Source organism: Nymphalis io, chromosome 2, assembly GCF_905147045.1.
Source record: "Nymphalis io chromosome 2, ilAglIoxx1.1, whole genome shotgun sequence".
NCBI lineage: Eukaryota > Metazoa > Arthropoda > Insecta > Lepidoptera > Nymphalidae > Nymphalis > Nymphalis io.
In genome coordinates, this window is record NC_065889.1 from 8036328 (window position 1) to 8059173 (window position 22846).

At 33.6% G+C, this 22846-nt stretch overlaps 1 protein-coding gene across 1 annotated transcript in view; it reads right to left on the minus strand.

Moving 5' to 3' along the window:
- The window catches only part of LOC126778751 (zinc finger protein ZIC 4), a 34315-nt gene that overhangs the window by 8359 nt on the left and 3110 nt on the right, over nucleotides 1–22846 (minus strand). Inside the window, exon 2 of the mRNA XM_050502373.1 lies at nucleotides 18134–18975. Within this exon, the coding sequence (XP_050358330.1) occupies nucleotides 18134–18839 (706 nt within the window). The 5' untranslated portion in view covers nucleotides 18840–18975. The remainder of the gene's footprint in view (nucleotides 1–18133; nucleotides 18976–22846) is intronic.

Genomic DNA, 22846 nt, shown 5'->3' on the forward strand with positions numbered 1-22846 from the left:
AACTAAATGATATAGCAGCACATTTGCCCGTCTGGCAATACAGAAGTAAATTAAACTGCAAGGGCCATTGTTCTCGCGGAAACTGTGAAAACACCATGCGTCTTGCTCTGATAACTATCAGTTGAGAATGCACAGTAGAGATATTTCTATCCACCGATATAAAGAGAAATGAATAAGTACAAAATGTGTTTTTATTTTAATTGATTTTTATCCTACAAATGATGAAATAAAAATATTTTACCTTATAATATATCTCTGACAATATTAAAAATTGCTTTAGCAGTTTATGTAGCGAATTTCAAGTTAGCGGAACTTATCGGATTCAGTTCTCAGAGCATAATGTTGAATAATATGGTGCGATACACCTGCGTGCAACAGAATGTCTACAAAACGACAACCAAGCGGGTTCGCTCGTCAATCCGTCCGTCAGGCGTTTTGACAGCCCTAACCGGCATCATCGCCGGGATCCGAGAGATAAAAAATAGCCAGAAATACATCATAAACAACATTTTTATTTGATGATAAAATATAAAGACACAAACTTAGGATTTGACTTGAAATTCTAAAATTTAATCCGAATGGTCAACATTATAAATAAAATTTATAAAATAATTATTATATAATCAAAAAATAAGGTTAAGTTTCTAATTTATAATCGGTGTAAATTATCATTATAGTAAATTAATTAAATATAAACGTGATAATGTTAATAAAGACTTACTCGAAAAAGAGGGAGAGTTATTATACTTGTACTAGAATTTTTATATTAAAAATCTCCGACATATTTTATACCATATAAAGCAATAGATTAAAATTCATTAAGCATATGAACATTATAATTCTGCGGTGTAATATAGTTTGTCCAATAAATCGAATGAATTATGAATTTGTATCGGTTATATCCACTCAACACCCACACGGGCTCAGATTTCAGCCCCTGGGCACGTTTTTGGGACAAACGATTATTTTTAACGAATATTAATAGTTGGTTTTGTTCTTATTAGCATTTTGTTGTCTTCTTTTACGGCGCGCCCACATTCTTGGCATACTTATGAGTCTATTTGGTAGTTAATACTTAAAAATAATAATAGATGTACTTTTATTTTTTTTCTACTATAATTTAGATTTATTCCTTATTTATCACCGCAAACTACGATTATTTGGATTATATTAATTGAATGATTTATTTAAAAAAAACTTTTATGCGATGTTAATTGTTTTATATAAGGCTTTGTACAGCAAAAACAATGGGATAAAATTACACGAACACAGCTTGTATTTAAGGAAAAAAAGCTTCGCAATGTCATTTCATTTATTACGTATAGCTTTTTCATTTACTTTTTTATGAATTGGTTAATAACCGTTCATCACCTAGATGCAAATTGTTTTTTATATTATGATGTCTTCAACCCAAAGTTCGTCTGGAATATCAGTTTTTAGTATAAATACCGTCTTAGGTTTAATTCTTTTCATCGTTGCTTTTTTTGTTTGTGTGCAATAATGGATATCTATATTATATTGTATTCAAAATTAGGTAAATAAAGATGAACAGGTCCTCATTAATATTCAATGTATTTTAAATACTAAAACAATCACATATTGTGAATTATTAAAAACGTCCGTTTTGTCTATGAAGCTGCGCAGCCTGTGACGCAAAAAGAGTTACCTAAACTGTCCATTGTCCTTTTCTTATTGTCATGTTAACATTTCGATTGTTATCCGATGCTTGTCTCCGAAGTTCCATCGAGACTTTTTGGTGGTGTAAAATGTCGAGTATTTGTCTCAAAAACCTATCGTCAACACAGAACGTGTTAAGGTGACTGTCTTTTACTTTTCTTTTTAACATGAAGCTGGAGGCAATATGACACTAGTAAGTTGCCGTGACTTTACTGATGTCATATTTATAATTTATCAAGAGTTAAACAAACTTTAATTATTTTGTTATTGCGTATATATATCATATTTTACTTATTTTAAATGTAAATCTTTAATAACCTAAACATAATCACACGTACTTTTTCATCTAAATAAAATCACCAAGTGTTAAATTTGGATTTCGAGTAGAGTTATTTTGTATTTGAAAAAATGCATATTTTGTAAGAAATTTAGTTACATCACATATATAACTAGAGATAAAGATAATATCATCTGGATACATCACCAGAGATAATGTTTTACCAGGCAGTGGCACATTTACGGGCATTAACTTACTCTCTTCATTTCTTTCACTATGTTTTAAAACATTTATGACATGACTTTTCCAAACGTCATGATAATTTAATGTTCGTTTTAAAATAGCCGATTTAAGGTCCGAAAACAATCGGCGTCGTGTACACAGTACATACTACCTACATACATATTAATAGCGACAAGGTGTCAGTGAAAAAACACATGAATGATGCAGTGAGACCCTCCGCCGTCGCCCTACAAGACGAAAGAATTTCGCGCAGTTAGCTACCTCAAAGAGAAAACAGTTTTTCTCGGCGCATTGAAAACACCTGATAGCTCATTTCGTTTAACAAGGAAAGCTACTATTTCTCTCTAAAAACTACGACGATTTAAAAAACATTTTCTAACAACGTACGAATATAAATATTAATTAATTCTTCAGAGCGCATATATTTTTTTAATGATTTACTCGCTATGCATTCATTTTATATTACAGAACAGTTTGTGTCGTTATAAAATACAAGCCGAGGTAGTAAAGTGTCAAAAAGGAAGGATGGTAATAAGATAGAAGAGCAAAAGAGGCGTAGGTAGAGTCTACGCCGGCGCATGTGCGCGGTCGAACTATTGTTAGTACCTACACTGCAATCGCGCACAATTTATGTTGCTTTGGCCCCAGTTCTTTGTACTTATATCGTTATAAAATAGAAATCGCTATGAATGGATCACATATACACTCCTTCTGTATTTAATTGTCACCGAAAAATAATACTTCTCTTCAGCTACTAATAAATATTAATCGTGCCATAAGCAATTATTAAAAATACATTATTTTATAAATACATTATTAGTTAATTAACATAGATATTACGTTCTACAAAATAGCATCGATATATGGTACGTGAGAAATATCCCTCGTTATATAAAAAGTAAATTTCTACTAATTTGCATTCGATCTCGTTGCTTTTTGTAGATATCGATTGCAATGTTACCTTCACAGTGTTCATTATTTCTTGCTATATAAATATATGATAAAATATGAGGATTAAACTGGAAATTATACTAAATCACATGCATCAATGGCGAATGCAATATAAAAAGTATAAAGAAATATTTATCGATGGAAAAGTGTTCTTATCTGGTTCTATTTTATTCATTATTCATTAAGGGAAGATCGATGCGGGTGGTAGAAATAAGCACATTACGATTAAGCAAAAAATAAACCTACACTATCTCGGTATAACCGCTATAGATAACGTCCATGTATTTTTCATGATGTCGATCTTGCGCACCGCATTAATCAGTTAAATATGGAAACGAAATTAATCATAAAATTTTCTTGTCACTTGTCTATCTTGAATGATCGGCGATTAACTGACGATCTTCATAATTAAGTGTCATCGTTTATTTCACTATATATATTTACAGTGTCGTGACGAAGAGTAATTTTAAAGATGCTATTCAATGCAGGAGACTGTTCGCTCTCGCAAAAGCATCCGTTTCACGACGACGGAGTTTTTATTCGCACTCCGATGCTCTGTTCACACCGTTGCCGATGACGTTTAGCGAAATTACAATTCATTGGAATGAACCGAACGTGTTTTTGTCAGATAAGAGTTCGGTTATTTCTTCAATCAGGTGCTAAAATCTGAACCGGGTGCATCCTTTGAATCGTATAGTTAAAGCCAGCCCTGATTCGCTGCCTTTGTCATTTAAATAGCATCCGAGGGCTCAGTATTTAACCGAGAGACGTATAGGCAATGCTTTCGATGTCGTCACCTCAACTTGTTGTCAAATATACAATGAGGGGAAATAGTAACAAAGGAGATAAAAACGTAAACCGCTTAGCACTTCTATTTCTATATACACTATAATATCACGTAACGGAGCTGTTGAGGGTAGCGAGTGATTGGTTTGTCTGTGTACGTGGACTTTGACGTGTATGTGTGAAATAATACGTTAAGAACTGTTTGTGAGGGTATGCTTTTATCTATGATTATAAAATGCCACGCCCCTGCAGTAGACTAAAATGATTCTATTTTTAAATGTAGATTTTTAATAATAATAGATTTTATTATTAAATAATCAAGTGTTTTTCCATAGAAGTGAAATGCATTTTATATTAATAACAACATTAGTAGATTGGTATTTTATTTTAAATGATTTTTATACGAGCCGATTAAAGATACCTAATTTTCTTTTAATGAACCTTATAAGCGTTTTATTATATCTTATTCGGATACAAAAGCCCGATGACAAACGACGCGAAGTTTAGGAAGAGCTGGACGAGTCCCCTCAGTATGTGACGCACACATTTGTATTTTCATTGTTTGTTATATTTTTTATACAATTTATCAATCTGAGGCAGATGGCCGGCTCACATAAACACCTTTTAATATTCAACCGACTATTATAGGGTTGCAATATCATATGTAATGATAAAATGGCCGAACGCTTTAGTGTTAATAAAGATTTGAACTATTATTACTTTATATCAAAAATATTTAATTTAATTTGCTAAATTGCTCAAAAAAATTAGGATTGGTATCAAAAGATTTTTGATTTTATTTTTCCAGGATAATTTTTTTGTTACAAATATTCAAGACATTTAATTTTTTGGTCTGCTGAATTTTTATACATAAGTAATTAATGAAAAAAGCCGAGATGGCCTAGTGGTTAGAACGTGTGAATCTTAACCGATGGTCGTGGGTTCATGCCCGGGCAAGCACCACTGAATTTTCATGTGCTTAATTTGTGTTTATTATTCATCTCGTGCTTGACGGCGTAGGAAAACATCATGAGGAAACCTGCATGTGTCTAATTTCACTGAAATTCTGCCACATGTGTATACCGCCAACCCGCATTGGAGCAGCGTGGTGAAGTAAGCTCCAAACCTTCTCCTCAAAAGGCTTTAGCCCAGCAGCGGGACATTAACAGGCTGTTATTGTAATTAATGATACAAGTATGTTGAATATTTGAGTATACTTTGAGGTTTTGTCGTATAATTTAAAACTACCTATTGAATAAAATGTGTTGATAAAAAGCGAATTTAAAGATAATTCGTAAATAGGTAGGTATTTCTAGTTTAATAAAATGACTAATGTATGGAATTAAGGCAGTCGTAAATTTTGATTAGGTAATGAAAATATAGCGGTAGATATTAGATGATTTATATTATTAAACATTAATTGTAACATGTGCCTGTATTGACGGGCCGGTTGGCGTGGTCGGTAGATACTTGCCTTTCACGCTGAAGGATTTCCATTCCCCACATACATTTATGTACATGAACATGTCTGTTTGTCTTGAGTCTGGGTGTAGGTGTACATAAGGTGTACAAAAGAAAAGCAGTATATGTGTATACTAAGTTGTGTTATCAATTGTCTGGTTTCCATAGTAAAAGAACTGCTTATCTTGGGATCAGATGGCCGTGTGTATGATGTCCCAGGATAACAAAAAATATATACATTTTATATATACATTTTTCGATGTCTAAATATGAAATATGGTCAGTATCTCCCCCCAAATCAAATGAAATAATAATAAAATTAAAGAGAAGCTGCTGAAAGAGTAATCTATTTACAGAATTTGTGTGCGTATATATAGCATAGATTAAATCTGATTTTGCATTTTATCATTTAACTCTTGTGAGTGATGTATTTTTTTGGAGTTCCCTTTTTCACATGCCTGTCCAAAAAAGGAGCGTAATGTTTTCAACGTTTATGTTTGTTATGTATGTGTGTTTGCAAGCTTCTTTATTCCGCTGAAACTTATAATACCAGAATAGATTTGGATGTATGGGGTATCAATAAAATCCTTGCAGCATCCCGAGCGACTCTGGCTAAAATTCATTCATTTATAATTCATTAAGGACAGCACTGTTTTTAAATTTGCAAAAAATATTTTATTTTAGTTAGCCCTACTAAAGGGCTACTCTTGACAGCCTCGAAAAAACACCGCAGAAAACATTCAGAAAGTGATACGCAACATTGACCATACTAATTATAACATTTCAAGAATACACGCATCAAAATAGTATATCACCATTAGTCGTTTGTCAACATTTCATGGATGAGTAATGAAGTAAGTTTTTACAGAATTGCACAATCATGTTTAAAATCATTAAAAAAAAACGATTCATGACTTCTAGAAATACTGCTCAACTGGATGAACTATTAAGCGTTCCAAAAAATGAAATAATAAAAAATATATTCTATTTCAAATTTAAATATAGCGTATTTAGCTTTCATTGCACGCATATGTTTAGTCAGTGGCAATAAACCGGGAAGAGCTGCACTCGACGGGTGCACACAATACCGACCACAGGGGCGGAGCGTGAAGGGTTCCGCATTGTTTGCAAAATATTTTGAAAGCGTCATTTTATACGGCATATTAGCCAAGCACTGCATTTGATCGGGGGTCGTCTTCGAAATCATATCATCATTACGTTCCCTTACCGCATATATCGATCAATAAAACAATTAAATAATTGAAAAAAGACCGCGATTACAACTAAAGGATTAAACTAAGGTTAAATAATGCTTCAAGATATGAATGGAAAAACGTTACAAACAATAGATGGTCTATTATAATTAAGTACAAACCATTTGGTATTTATCTCTATCCTGCTAGTTGAGGATGTCATCGTGTCAACAACAACAGCATGTCAGAAAAATCTTTCTCATAATCAATAGTACTAAACGGTTATTGAACTCTTACGGTGTTTTGTATGTTACGCAAATATATTTCTATTCTAAATCAAAGATTAAAATTTCTACGTAATAACAAACATTACATAAAATCATTATATGTCGCAATCGTATCATCATTGGAACGCTAGCGCCCTCTGTCGGCGCTTGACGAAGTCAATGATTCACCGGCTGAGCGGCGCACACGACACTTCTTGTGCAGCAGCCGGCCAGTGCGGTCAAATATTGAAACCGACGCGCTGAGTGATTGAACATTATAAACGACTTCATTAATCTAATGTGTTTCGTTTCTCCAATATTACCCATCGACGCCCGCAACTTAGAAACTATGAACCATACTGATGAAGCTGAGGCTCATCTTCCGTCATATATATATATAACATTGTTCACAACAATAGCTATCTCTCGTGAGAAAGGGCAGGTGTAAAAGTTATTTCAAACGAGCTCTATAGCAGTGTTTAAATGAAATGAAGTAATCGTCGCGATGTGGGCGGAATGCGCGCGCGCCGCCGGCGGTTTGACGCGACCCGAGCCGGCCTCGGGGCTAGCGATTAGTAACACTGGTTTATTTAGCAACTATTAATGTAATTCGATGTTCATAATTATAACATTTATTTTATAATTGTATGTTTTGTTATCATTTCTTCCTCGCCTTTCTACTTAATTAACCTTTAAAATTTGACAGCTCTGACAAGACACGAATTTTCCTTAGGGTCAAATATTTAGAAGAATTATCAAAACTATTTAAAATAATTTGTACATATTTATGATGTCTTAAATATATTAAACGCCCGGCTTCGCTTGGATAGCAATGAGTAGTTGATGATATGGTATGGTTGATAGTTTATACTTTAGTCTTAATGCATAAGACATAGCGGTTCTTTAGAGCTGATTGATATAATCGATTGAAAAAGGGCAATAATTTCATAGCATATCATAGCAATAGTAATGTCGCTTAAAAATACAATTAAACCTTCCTCATGATTTGTCTACTGAAAACGGAATGAAACTCAATATAGTAGATTATGACATACACAACGAGGGACTTAAATTATAGGACTTAAATATACATTTAAATAATTTGAAAACAATACAATCTGTATTCTAAGAAAATAAACTTTGATATCGCTTATTTATTTATTTACCGTAAATTTTAAATTATATTAATCTACTTAATACATAAGTAGATTAACACATCCAAATAACTTATAATATCAAATATGACATAGTGACTACTTACTATTATGAGTTAAAAATATTTCAAAGTTTTAATCTGTCTGTTATAATGTTACGACTATATTCAATATAGAAAAATGATATCACATATAGATGTGAATCGCTTAAACAAATTGATACGTTACGAAGGGGCCATAGCAAATAAATTCTGCTACTGAGTTCCAAACACGGTGTCGCGTTACCTTTGAAACGTGTTTATAAAAATATCAGTTTCACGGAAGATGACCAAGCATCGCCTCTGAGCCTTGATGCAATCGAAAAAAACAATTCATTGTTGTTAAATACGTAACTTTTACCCAAAAGCAAATAGTTAATTTTTAATAATAGTAGTTATCATTTATTTGCTGGACACATTGCTGGACCAACATGTTTCCTCCATAGCTAACGTGGAAATATAAAAATCAAAGTGTGCACAAAATTAAATCAACATATTATGCAACCATTTAATTATGACTTCGATACCCATCTGAATAATAAAATCGTTCAAAAAATTTCCTTTAAATAAATGCCACAATAAAACTGATTGAGATGTTCAATAAGACAAATTATTTAATTTTTATTAAATAAAAAGTGAAGTCTATACTACATACTATATATAAGAATAGACTACATACAACACAAGTAAACAGTATATAAATAAGCTAAAGTAATTGGTGTAACGCAAGCTGCATTTGATAAAATATAATTAGTTTTAATGGGGATTGATTTTTAGTTTTATAAATTGAAATTTACTTGTATATGTAACGGTTCTAAAATGAACACGTATATAATGTAATGACACGTATATATTAAAAAAAAAAAACATATTCAAAACATAAATATTAATTTTAATTATACTATTATATACATTTGAATAAAATGATAACTAAATATTCAAAACGATAATAAATATAATAACTAAATAAAGATAGCATGTGTTCATTTTGGTTAAGTAGATGTATTAAAATGTTGCTAAAACTTTGCTTTGATCTTCAAAGCTTCTAAGCTTAAGAGTTCTACTGGTGGTAGGGCTTTGTGCAAGCTCGTCTGGGTAGGTACCACCCACTCATCGGATATTCTACAGCAAAACAACAATACTTAATATTGTTGTGTTCCGGTTTGAAGGGTGAGTGAGCCAGTGTAATTACAGGCACAAGGGACATAAAATCTTAGTTTCCAAGGTTGGCGGCGCATTGGCTACGTAAACGATGGTTGACATTTCTTACAATGCCAATGTCTAACAACTTACCATCCGGTGGCACATATGCTCGTCCGCCTTCCTACGCTATAAAAAAGAAGTTTTAGTAAATTTAATTTTAATTGCTTAACTATTTATTATATTTATGTACTAACTTAGCTTACTCTTAACTAGTCAATAGACCAGTTTGGCTTTAGAATAAATGTTAACAAATGATTGTGCAAACTTCGCTTCCTTCGTATGAATCTTCGCAGGCACAACGTATTTGTTAGGGACATTAAATAAAATATTTTCATTTCATCTACCATCATTTATACAGATTTTAATAAAAGCGTCGAGTGAGTATCTGTTGATTTTAATACAGGATATTTACGTTTAATTGGAAAATCTATATATCTATTGTTGAATTCAATGTTAATTTGTCAGATAAAAGTTAATAATTAATATATTTTATTCATATTGTAAGTTATAACTAAGCATACGCGTAATAGATGGCGCTAGTATACTCTTGAATCGCGGTATAGTTTCGCTCAAGTCAAAATTATAATATGTCATACTATTTTTTTGTTTTGCGCTTCCCACCAGTAGATGGCATTGTACCCAATCCTAGATCACGCAACCGTTTTGTTTATTTATTTGTACAATACATTTCTTTGCTTTAATTAAATACTGAGTTTAACAACAGTGTGCAGTTTGATTTAATAGTACAAGCAAGGACATCTGGTGCCGAAACCCGGGAAGTGTGTGGAATTTAGATGACAGTGTTAAGTGAAAAGTGTTTAAGTGTATGTTCGGGATAAAAACTGTGGACTTTGGTGAGTTGTGTTAAAGACTTATAATTTGCATTGAAAAGGACTTAGAAAAATTTGAACTTAAAATTAACTTAGTAAAATTTGAACTTGAAATTAACTTAGAAAAATTTGGATTAAAAATTGACTTAGAAAAATTTGGGCTAAAAAACACTTAGAAAAATTTGGATTAAAAATTGACTTAGAAAAATTTGCGCTAAAAAACACTTAGAAAAATTTGGATTAAAAATTGACTTAGAAAAATTTGCGCTAAAAAACACTTTGAAAAATTTGGATTAAAAATTGACTTAGAAAATTTTGCGCTAAAAAACACTTAGAAAATTTGGATTAAAAAATTAACTTAGAAAATTTGCATTTGAAAACGCTTAAAAAAAAAAATCATTTTAAAAGAACTTAGAGAGTATTTGGAAATTGTACAATGGAGAAGTTACTAATGAAACAGGAAGATACGTTTGAGCAATTAAAGAAAACTTTCATAAATTATAAAAAAACACCCAAAGATAGATTGAAAGTAACTTATATCGAATCAAAACTAGAAAACTTAGATAGATTGTTCGAAACCTTCATGAATATACACGGTGATATAGTTGGCAGCATTAAGAGAGAGGAAAGGGCTAAATTGCCATACTTCACCGATGATATGTACACAGGATTCGAAGATATTTATACTGAATACAAAGCTAGAATTAAAGATGATCTCCGATTGTTTAGTGCAAATACCTTTTCACCACAATCACTTGGTCCTGAAGGATCGGTCCTATCGAATACAAAGGTAAAATTACCACAGATCCAATTACCGAAATTTTCTGGACTATATGAGGAATGGCAAACATTTCATGATATGTTCACCTCATTAATTCATCAAAATACTGCATTGAGTCCAGTACAGAAGATGCACTATTTAAAGAGTAGTCTAACAGGAGAACCGGAAACATTACTAAGGAATTTAACCACAACAGATTCTAATTACGAAGACGCTTATCAGCAGTTGATTCGCCGTTATAACAACAAACGCTATAACTGCAACGAAATTATGAAGCGTTTACTCTCACAAAGAAATGCCACTGACTCTGCAAGTTCCATCAAGTCACTACTGGATGTTACATCTTCATCGCTTAAATCATTGCAAAACATGGGCATAGACACCACCTCATGGGATGTAATCGTTAACTACATCGTGGTGTCAAGACTAGACTCAGAGTCAAGAAAGTTGTGGGAAGCAAAAGTCAGTGAGTTAGATTCGGAAACATTACCAACGTGGAATCAACTTGTAAATTTCTTAGAGTCAAGATTCCGGACATTTGAAATGATCTGTGGCAACAACAGGTCCATGGTAAAATCCCCAAATGTACATTCCAACAACACCAAACCAAAGGTATTTCATTCCACCGCCCAAGAAGATAATAAACGAGCAAATCCTTCTTGTACTATTTGCAAGGGTCAGCATTTGTTATATCAATGCAAACAATTTGCAAAGCAAACTCCTAAAGAGAGAACTGAAGTAATACAATCAAGGAGACTCTGCTTCAATTGTTTTGCACCTACACACTCCGTTAAAGAATGTCGATCGTCAACTTGTTGCCGCCGCTGCGGTAGACGACACCACACTTTGCTGCATCTGGAGAGGAGCGAACTACCAAGTTTACCAGAAGCTCAACCGGTCAATAAGGATAGTATTGAGAGGCAGACACCAGTGATAGCTCATTTGGTTACAAAAAGGAATCAGAAGGAGATGTTGTTGGCAACCGCCATAGTCAGAGCAAGTTCCGCAAATGGGTACTCACAAGTTATACGAGTTCTTATTGATCCATGTTCAGAGGGTTCTTTTATAAACGAAGCAACGACACAATCACTGGGTTTAAAGAGAACCAATATCAATGGTCTAGTCTCTGGTATAGGTGACAAGTTGGCAAGGTCAAGAAGCATGGTGTCTTTAAGCCTAGAGTCAATTCACAACCAAAAATCAAAGCACGCAATAAATGTTGATGCCTACGTATTAACAAAGTTGACATCATTTTTACCAACATGTCAAACAAAGATTACCGACTGGCCAGAAATTAAGAGACTTAGCTTGGCTGACCCTGAGTATGGATCACCTGCAAAAATCGATATGATTCTAGGAGTAGAAGTGTATGAAGACATAATTCTAGAGGGCCTCTTGAAACATCCAACAGAGAAGGGCCCGATAGCGCAAGAGACACAATTTGGTTGGGTTCTATCTGGTCGAGTAAGAAACAATGTCACTTCAAAAAACCCACAATTAGTCGGGTTTCATATAAGAGTAAAAGAGGATGACCTATTAAAAAAATTCTGGGAAATTGAAAGAGAGCCTGATGCAATTTTGAAGAAGTCTACGAAAGAAGAAATCAAGTGTGAGCAATTTTTTGAAGCCACTACTACAAGAGATAACAAAGGTCGATACGTGGTGCGTTTACCTTTCAAGGAACATAAGCCAAGATGTGTTGAAGGTAAGACAAGAGATATAGCCTTGCGTAAATTCCACTACTTAGAGCGAAAATTACAAAATAATCCACCATTATATGAAGAATACAAACGCGTAATTAATGGATACAAGGACCAAAATCATATGGTACAGATTCAGAACATTGAAGACATACATAACCCAAAGGCAGTGTACTTGCCTCATCATCCAGTGATCCGAGAAGATAAAGAGACAACAAGGGTACGCATCGTCTTCGATGCGTCTTGCAAGGGCATGAACAAGGTGTCTTTGAACGATTGTTTTCTTGTTGGACCGAAGCTGCAGCAAGATCTGCGCCACATTTTGATGCGATGGAGACGTCATCCTTTTTGCATAATAGCAGATCTGGTACAAATGTACAGACAAGTTCGAGTAGAGGAGAAGGACACTGACTTTCAGCGCATTCTTTGGCGATCGAACCCTAAAGATCCTATTGAACATTACAAACTTTTGAGACTTACTTTTGGTACTGCCTGTGCTCCTTATTTGGCTGTAAAGGCATTACAACAACTTGCAAAGGACGAAGAAGCACAGTACCCTCGTGCAGCTAAAATCGCTCTTCAGGATTATTACATAGATGACTTGCTAACAGGATGTGAGACGGAGATGGAAGCAGTAGAGATATTTGAAGAAATGAATAACCTGATGAGTGCAGGTGGGTTTTGTCTACAAAAATGGTGTAGTAACAGTGAGAGATTACTGAATCATATTGAAGATGGATGCAAGAGATTAGACCAACCCTTAATTTTCAAGATCAATAATACGATTAAGGTGTTGGGTATTAGTTGGAATAAAACCACTGATAGTTTCGAGTATACACTACAACTACCAAATTTATGCGAACGTATTACGAAGCGCAAGGTTCTTTCTGATATTGCTAGATTATATGATCCAATGGGCTGGATTTCGCCAGTAATTATAACAGCAAAGATATTCATCCAAAAATTATGGAAGGCTAAGTTAGATTGGGATGAGAACTTACCCGCCGAGTTGTATAAGGAATGGTGCTCATTTCGTCAAGATCTGCACAACGTAAGAAATATTGTTATACCAAGATGGTTACAGTCTCATAAGGGTGATAAAATAGAATTACATACGTTTGCAGATGCATCTCAGGCAGCATACGCTGGTGCTGTCTATATGAAAGTGACGGATGCATTCGGCAATATTCATGTTAATTTGGTAACATCCAAAACAAAGGTATCTCCAGTTGAAAAGGAAATAAGTATTCCTCGGCTAGAATTATGCGCCGCCTTGCTCGCGACTAAATTGATTTACGAAGTTTCGCAAATTATGCAAATACCTAAAGAAGATTTATACGCATGGTCAGATTCCACAGTGGTATTAGCTTGGGTCCGTGGAGAACCGACGCGATGGAATACATTTGTTAGTAACAGGGTTTCGGAAATTCATACCATGCTAGATTCCAGTCAGTTCCGTCACATCGAAACAATTAATAATCCTGCAGATTTTGCTTCTAGGGGTATAAAAGGAGCTGATTTAGCTGGTCTCACGCTGTGGTGGCACGGTCCAGACTGCCTGCACCACAACTGTACGTACGATTTTCGCAATGATTTCTCCACATCTATTGAGGAGCGGCCCATAAAGACTTTAACAGCCGTCATTCAATCAGAACAGGAATTTGTCTGGACAAGATTTTCAAACTTAACAAGAATGGTCAGGATTTTAGCATATTGTAAGAGATACATAGGAATATTAAGGTCATCAAGGAAAAATAGAGTAATACTATCAAAAGAACGAAGGATCAAAGAGTTTGAAATTATTACTGTGAAAGAAATGGAAGAAGTTCTTCAGACAATTATAAGAAACACCCAACATATTTATTATGCGGAAGAAATACAACAGATAAAGTCTCATGGAGAAGTTAAAAGAAAAAGTTCATTGCATACTCTCTGCCCCATTTTAGACAAAAATGGAGTCTTGAGAGTAGGTGGCCGTATTAAGGAGTCAGAAGCGAGATTTGATGTAAAGCATCCAGTTATTTTACCGAGTAATAGCCATCTTACTTCATTATTAATAACTGATGCCCATTATAAAACTATGCACGGTGGGCCGCAAATCATGCTAAATTACCTACGTTCCAAGTATTGGATAGTACGGGCTAGAGAAAGAGTTAAAAAATGTTATCGCGAATGTGTTAAATGTTTACGATTTTCCCAACAAAATAACAATCAGCTTATGGGTCAGCTACCAAAGTGCAGGCTGAAACCTTCAAGACCCTTTAAATCTTCTGGTGTTGATTTCACTGGGTTTATAAATATAAGGTTCTCACCTGGCAGAGGATCAAAATCATATAAGGGGTACATATGCCTCTTCATATGTATGTCCACCAAAGCGATACATCTGGAAGCAGTATCGGATTTATCTTCAAAGGGCTTTATTTCCGCATTTCGACGATTTGTATCTCGAAGAGGCCAATGCGTCGATTTATATAGCGATAACGGGACTAATTTCGTAGGAGCGGAAAAGGAGTTAAGAGACATGTTCCTCACTGCCCAATCCAAGCTCCCTATAGAAATCGCTCAGGCACTTGCAAACGACGGAACCTCTTGGCATTTCATCCCACCAAATGCACCTAACTTTGGTGGTCTATGGGAAGCAGGCATAAAATCAGCCAAGACACACCTTAAACGCGTAATTGGAGATTCAACTTTAACTTTCGAGGAACTCTCAACCGTTCTGACCCAGATTGAAGCCTGCCTTAATTCACGGCCTATGACATATTTGAGTGAAGACCCCGGAGATCCACAGCCATTAACTCCCGGTCATTTTTTAATCGGTGAGCAAATGGTTGCGATTCCCGATGAGGCTCCGACTGACGTACAAGTAACTGGCTTGCAGAGATGGAAGCTGACACAAAAGATGGTAAATGATTTTTGGAGAAAATGGTCAGAAGAATACCTGGTTAGCTTCAATCAAAGGTACAAGTGGTTCACGAAGAAGCAAGATCCGGATATAGGCAACATTGTTGTGATTAAGGATCATAACCTACCACCAACAAAATGGTTACTAGGCAAAATAGAACAAAAGCATTCTGGCCATGATGGACTCACTAGAGTATTGACTATTAAAACTAAAAATGGATTGATCAAACGTCCACTCAATAAGGTTTCTATTCTGCCAAGTGCTATTTAATGTATGGGCATTACTAAAGCATAGTATGTAAGTTAGGTTAAGTTATTTTAATAAGACTGTTATATGTCATTTGATATATTCTTGTACTTTGTTTTTGTTTCTGTGTATCACGGTGGGCGGTTGTCATGTAAGAATTTATATAGTTCATATGAACTACCAAAAGAACAAGTTCTTTGGTGGGCGGAATGTTGAATTCAATGTTAATTTGTCAGATAAAAGTTAATAATTAATATATTTTATTCATATTGTAAGTTATAACTAAGCATACGCGTAATAGATGGCGCTAGTATACTCTTGAATCGCGGTATAGTTTCGCTCAAGTCAAAATTATAATATGTCATACTATTTTTTTGTTTTGCGCTTCCCACCAGTAGATGGCATTGTACCCAATCCTAGATCACGCAACCGTTTTGTTTATTTATTTGTACAATACATTTCTTTGCTTTAATTAAATACTGAGTTTAACAACAGTGTGCAGTTTGATTTAATAGTACAAGCAAGGACATCTATAGTAATCTGTAATATAGATATAGAAAAATAATAACTAGTTCTTACCGGTTATTCTCGGTAGGAATCTACATTCTGAATCGTTAGAAACTTCCGAATTTAGATTCAATCCTGTTACATATTACAAAGTCCCTTAACTAAAGTATTTCTTTTTTTATTTATTTTAATTTCTCAAACTATAATAAAATGAGTTATTCGCATGCCTAGAGATAGAAAGGTTGATAATATTATTTTTAAATAATGTATTACAAACATTTAAAATAACTTGTAAATATTCACCGATTTTGTTCGCATTAAGTTTATATATTAGCTTCTAGATATTATTATGGTTACCTCGTTTTCATATCTGGGATCTAAATAAAAAACATCACTTTATTGCATGTTGCCCGATCATTAACAGCGAAATAAAAAAATAAAAATAAAAAAAAGTTGTGCCTCACAAACCTGTGACCTAAAAATATTCCTAAATCTCATTTAAATTTCTGTTTAGCCTACCACATCGTTAATATAACCCAGCTGAATGTAATAACACACTTTTTTAAAGTAGACTCGTGTGAGCATTGAACTGTTATTTTATAAGGTTAACCAAATGTATAGCTGACACCATTTTGGAAAGATTCAACTGCGAAAACAAAAAAGTAAAACAGTAGTTTATCCTTAATATGGACTCTTTTAGACATTTTTCATTGTTTCCAATACAATTTTGAATATCCTGCCTGAAAAAAAAAACCTTTTTGTCATATAGACCTGTATAATGTATTTTATATTACTAAAATAATATACATTTAAAAATTAATTACGTTAGCCATGAGATTGGATTGGACTCGAATAATTTATTAAATAGCTTTTTTGACTCAGGATCGTAGTCGTAATATATTTGCACTCAACTAATTAATGTTATTATAGCTCTAGTCTCCCAGTTCTCTGTTGCTCAACGGATATTCAGAATAATTTATAGACACCCATAAAACAATTCTTCAAACTTAACCACAAAAAAAAAAAAACTTTATTCATGGACCCGTATGAGATAATAGATGACGGGGGCACAGGACAAAAGTTTAAACGCAACACTAGACAGTTATAGTAAAAAAAATATAATAGCAGATGTCCTTACTTCTCGACAGGCCAAACGAATTCCTGGACCAATACTCAAAAGTCGATTTTTAAATTTTAAGTATCAATAGTTTACTTACAATAACTCTAGCGTGCGAGAGAGACGAACACGAGCAACCGAGGCGACGGAACTGGACATTTTAATTTATGGCGCATTTTTTTTATTTCAGAGTACACAATACCGATGAATCTTTCTACTAATAATAAATTGAAAATGGAGTTCTGTCTCGACTGACTTTTGTCGATAGACCATACCGAGAAACGGACTCCACAAGATGACCGAGGTTATTATAAGACGCCCGTTACAACACTGTGTTTGTGCCCAAAATGTGTGACATCGATTTTTAGGGCCGATCATTTGTATTAAAACTGATGTATTTGTGTTGGTCCAGTTATTGTTGAGGCGTGCCTAATATATCGCAACAGAGAGCATCTGTAAAGCCTCAGCGGACAGAGGCAGCGGGGGGCGTTTGATTATGAATTAATGAGAAATGAAATGTTTTGCCGGATCAAGATACATACAATCGAATGGCGTCGATGTCTTACTATGCGATGACAGTTATTGGTTATAAATTCTGGATAAACGGGGTTTAGTTATAGCGAACTCATAAACCTATTATATTTATTAAATATTTAATTAAAAATAAGAGGCGAAAAATTACCTTTTTAAATAGTTTAACAAATTATTCTGATGGATCCAATTATTTTATGATTAATTATATATATATTATAATGATAAGAATTATATTAGAAAATAATAATTAATTTGATGGCTTACCTGTGTGAGTTCTTTTATGTATCTTGAGATTTTCAGATCTAGCAAACACTTTTCCGCAACCAGGAAAAGGGCACGGAAAAGGCTTTTCTCCCGTATGAACACGTATATGATTCACTAACTTATACTTCGCTTTAAATGGCCTCCCATTTCGTGAACAGCCTTGCCAAAAACAAGCGTGTGTTGTACACTCAGGTCCACCCACGTGCTCCACTGTTAAATGCGTCACGATTTCATGCATACTTGAAAAAAGTTTGTTGCATAGTTTCCTAGGTGGAGGCTGTTCGGGATCTAGCCACTGACATCTCATGTCACGTCGCGGTGGAGCGCGTACGTATCGGAGGAATGCATGCGGTGCATGCGGATGTGCGTGTGGAACGAGCGGCGGAGCACCGCTCTGGTAATGTACATCTCCACGCCAATCCCAGCTCTGCTCCAGCGGCTGTTGAGGAAACAGTTCGCCACAACCTCCGTAGTCTCGTAAATAGCCCGTTTGGTAAGAGTGCAGAGGATACGGCTGGTAGTGCGGTGGGTGATGCGGCGGCGGCGGATGCGGTGCGGCCGCGCGATGCTGCGCGCTTACACCGCAAGCCGGCTGCGGTGACATCTTCAGCCCATAAGAGGCGAGGTGCGCATGGTTGGTTTCGAGGAAAGCATTCATGGCGGGGGTGGCCGCCACCGGTGCATAGCCCCATTCGCCCGCCACCATCCACACGGCGGGATGGCCCCGCTTACGACTTTTCCGTTAAACTGATTTACAAAACGACCAATAACAAGTTCAATAGTTCGATTTTCCCTCCGATTCTTTACTTTCTTCTTACATTCTTCGAAGTCTTAACGTTGACCTGTTTTAAAGAAATAGAATGTGTTTAGTGAATTCATTAATACGCTTTAATAAAATTTGATTCGCTCTAACGTCTCTCGTATAAGTGGAGTAAAATATTAATTCAATCCAAAACCAAGGTGATCGTAACCTCTCGGGACAAATTTAAGGCCATTTCTCAAAATAATAATACACATTCGAGCACCCATAACCGGCATCGAACGTTTATTTATAATAAAAAAAAATGTGAGGCAGGTACTTTTGGACATTAAATTAAACTGTGGGTAAATTTATAGGACACTTTTATACGCCTGAGACAAAAATTCCAATTGTGTTCGTGTATATTTAATTTTAGTTTATTTGTTAGACAGGCCCCAATCTCTTTTATTACGGACTTTAGCATTGATAGTTTATTAAAATAGTTTTATGAATGATAAAACCAGTTTCACGAAGCGACGAACGATCCTAGGTATTCATAATTTTATTTATTTATGCTTTACGTTATAGTTTTAGCCGAAGCAATATTCACTTAAATTGTATGTAGGTGTTAATTTTGACATTTCTAAATGATAAGATCTTGAGCCATATGTACTGTCTGTACGTAAAATCGAATGTATATATTTATATGTTAGGAGTATGTACTTATTTTGAAATTACCAAAAGCTGGTAATAGCCATGGCAGAAAACCGGTCTAGTTTTAATTTTATAAGATACGTAGGTGGACGGGCAGATTGGCCACATCATAGTTAGTGGTCACCACCGCCCAAAGACATTACTCATCCATGAATCTTGGGAAATAACATGTTATATCCCTTACCCTTGCGTCAGTAGTAACATTGGCTCACTCATTCTTCTAACCGCAAGACAATAATACTAAATATTGCTGTTTAATCGGTAGAATATGTGAAGTGTATTTTGTATAATGTACATATATATACATTATGCAATGTGCAATAAGAAAAATAGAGCAAATTTTAAATATTGTGTTGTTTTTAACATATGCCTGAACATTAAACAGTGAAAATTAGGCTACAATATTTTTAAACTTCAGATTTTCCAATTATTTTAGAGAATATAAGAAAATTAAATGTGTTTAATGCAATTTTCTGTATCGCACAGTCTGTGAAAGCCTTTAAATGTATTGAGCATGTTATATACTTTAATAATTTTAATAATTTATTTGTTGAATTTTGTAATTTTGAATATTTAACTGATTATCAATTGTTTATAAATTGGTAATAATTCGCCACAGCAATATAATTTTATAAAGTACGCATTATTTAACTTATAATCTTTTCCACTAATAAATAATTTAATATGTTTATATTTTACTTCATATTATAAAATAATTGTGTAATATTGTGGATTAAGACTCATTTAAGACGTCCAAACCATTACCAAATGTCACTAGACCAATATTACTGTATTATATTTACTTATAAAATATATGCGAAATAAAAATGATAAATTTTAATTAAATGATTTATTTTCGTTTTGTTTATACATTTAAAAATGAAACGTTCATAAATCAATTATCTGATCAGTCACATTTTGAAAAGTCAAAGATAATCGCATCACAGTTAATAACTTTGTTTGTGCATTGTTTAGAAGTACTTCATCGTTTTGCATGGTCCACGTCAGAGTGGGAACCTACCTGAGTCAGTTAAACAATGTCATTCCTTCAGATATCCATCTAATCTTTGTTATCTAGGACTCCCCGCGGCGGGACCGCTTCATCACAAAGCAACGGGTTGACAGGTCTCCACTCACAGACATCGAGAAATAGGATTACTAAAATTTTGACATTTCGTTAAACAACCTTCAAAGCATTATGTCTCTTAAGTCCTCTCACATTAAACTAATATCGATTCAAAGATAGCAAAAAAGATTAAGTCAGTTTCACGGCTAAAACAGCTGCGAAATTGTTTGCTACAGTTTCATGGAATTAACTTTGATCGTATTAGATGAATAGAGGCATGTTACAGTAATGCGAGGCAGTTGAATCTATTTAAAAGATTTTCCGCCCAGACAGTTGGGACGTCTTGCAAAAGCTTAGGATTTTTATATGGATTATAATAGATACTGTGAGTTAAATCTCGTAATAATTGAGTTCTTTAATTTATTTTTTTATTTAATCGTGCTTTATTCTTTAAAAGTTACGTTTTATATGATATAAATTCATAGGTATCTACTTTAATTAGTATAAACATTTACACATAATTACTGAAACAGAAGGTGAGCCAGGATAGCGAAAGAAGTGTTGTGTTGTTATAAACAATATTTATTAAACAGGCAGAGTAACCACCCTGCTCAAGTTCAACAATAATTATGATCGTTCATTGTAGATACATCGCTTTTTATACAAAAGTTAAATCATTATAATGTCGGTAGTTGTAAAAATCATATCACGAAATTAAATAACATTAAATCAAAATTTATAATCAAATTAACTTCAATAAATATTAGGTTATTCTAAATAATATACGCGTTGGTCGTAGCGTTGAATTTAACATTACATTGTACACAGAAAATATGAATATGAATTATTGTGGAATAATAAAATGGTGATTACTACAAGAAATAAGGTACTTATATTTGTTCCTATTTCAATGTAAAGCTTATGGATTGATAACAAACCAAGATAGAAGATATTAGAATAGAGTATTATATTCCCAAGGACACGTGGATCCTACCGTTGAGCTATAACGTTTTATAAATAAAACGACATAATACACTTCATTCTTTACATTTAATATAACTTACTCATAAATGAACTCTTTGACATGTGTATATTTTTTGTTTAATTGTTTTTTTTTTAAATTATTTTTCATTGCCATTTGTTATCGTACTGTTCGTTTTTAGGAATTATAATCTTGTGTCACGACGTAGAAATATTTATAAACAGTCCATGTCTATGTTAACGGACGATGTTTTTTATTCTATGATGAATAAGCATTTTAATATTCACAAGTATTCATTTTGAACTGGCCAAAAATTATTTTCGAACGTTATAAAGATGATGATTTTTTAAAGTTGAATCTCTAATTACCTACGCTTGTCATTGTTTGTTGATTTGTTTAATATATAATAGAAAAAATATATAAATGTATATAAATAAATCTAAGTAAGTGATAGCTACATGCATTTTTTATTATTTCTAATTTAATGTTATGTGAAAACCCTATTTAATAAGTCATATTTATTTTTAATTTATTAATTTATTTCCACACAGTCTACATAAAAAATATTCAATGCATAGATAAATATGTATAGATAACTTATATATAAATAATGCATGTATCACCAATTAAATGACAGAGTTATAATAGTAAAAAATAACATAATAAAACCTTTTTCCATATCGGTAAAGTTTATATTTTAATGCTGTACTAATTGTTTTGAATTATAATATATATATAGTCAATATACAGTCATTAAGACATTATTGTTATTGTTGGCAGCTTGATTTGCTGTAAACTGTATTATTAAGGCGGGAAATATTGTTAAAAGACAACACAAGAGACTTAATATAGATTAAAAAAACTGAACATAATGAACATAACTGAACGTAATAGTGATATATTGTTAGCAAAAAGTATGTATGTGATTTTAACGTATAAATTAATTATCAATGATAGCCTTCTACTTTAAGCCTTCGACTAACGTTTCAACTTATATTTATTAGTCGTTTCCATCAATAAAAAATTCTTGATTCTATATAAAATTCATAAGAAGATTCTGTCCTGCAATTAAATTTAAGAAGTGAAACATAGAACTCTGTCCTAGGGATTAAAAAAACTGATAATTTGGAAAACATTATGTAAAAAGTCATTCCTATTTACGTGCTTAAGGTACAACTGAATACCTAATCATCTAGTATATATTTTTTTATT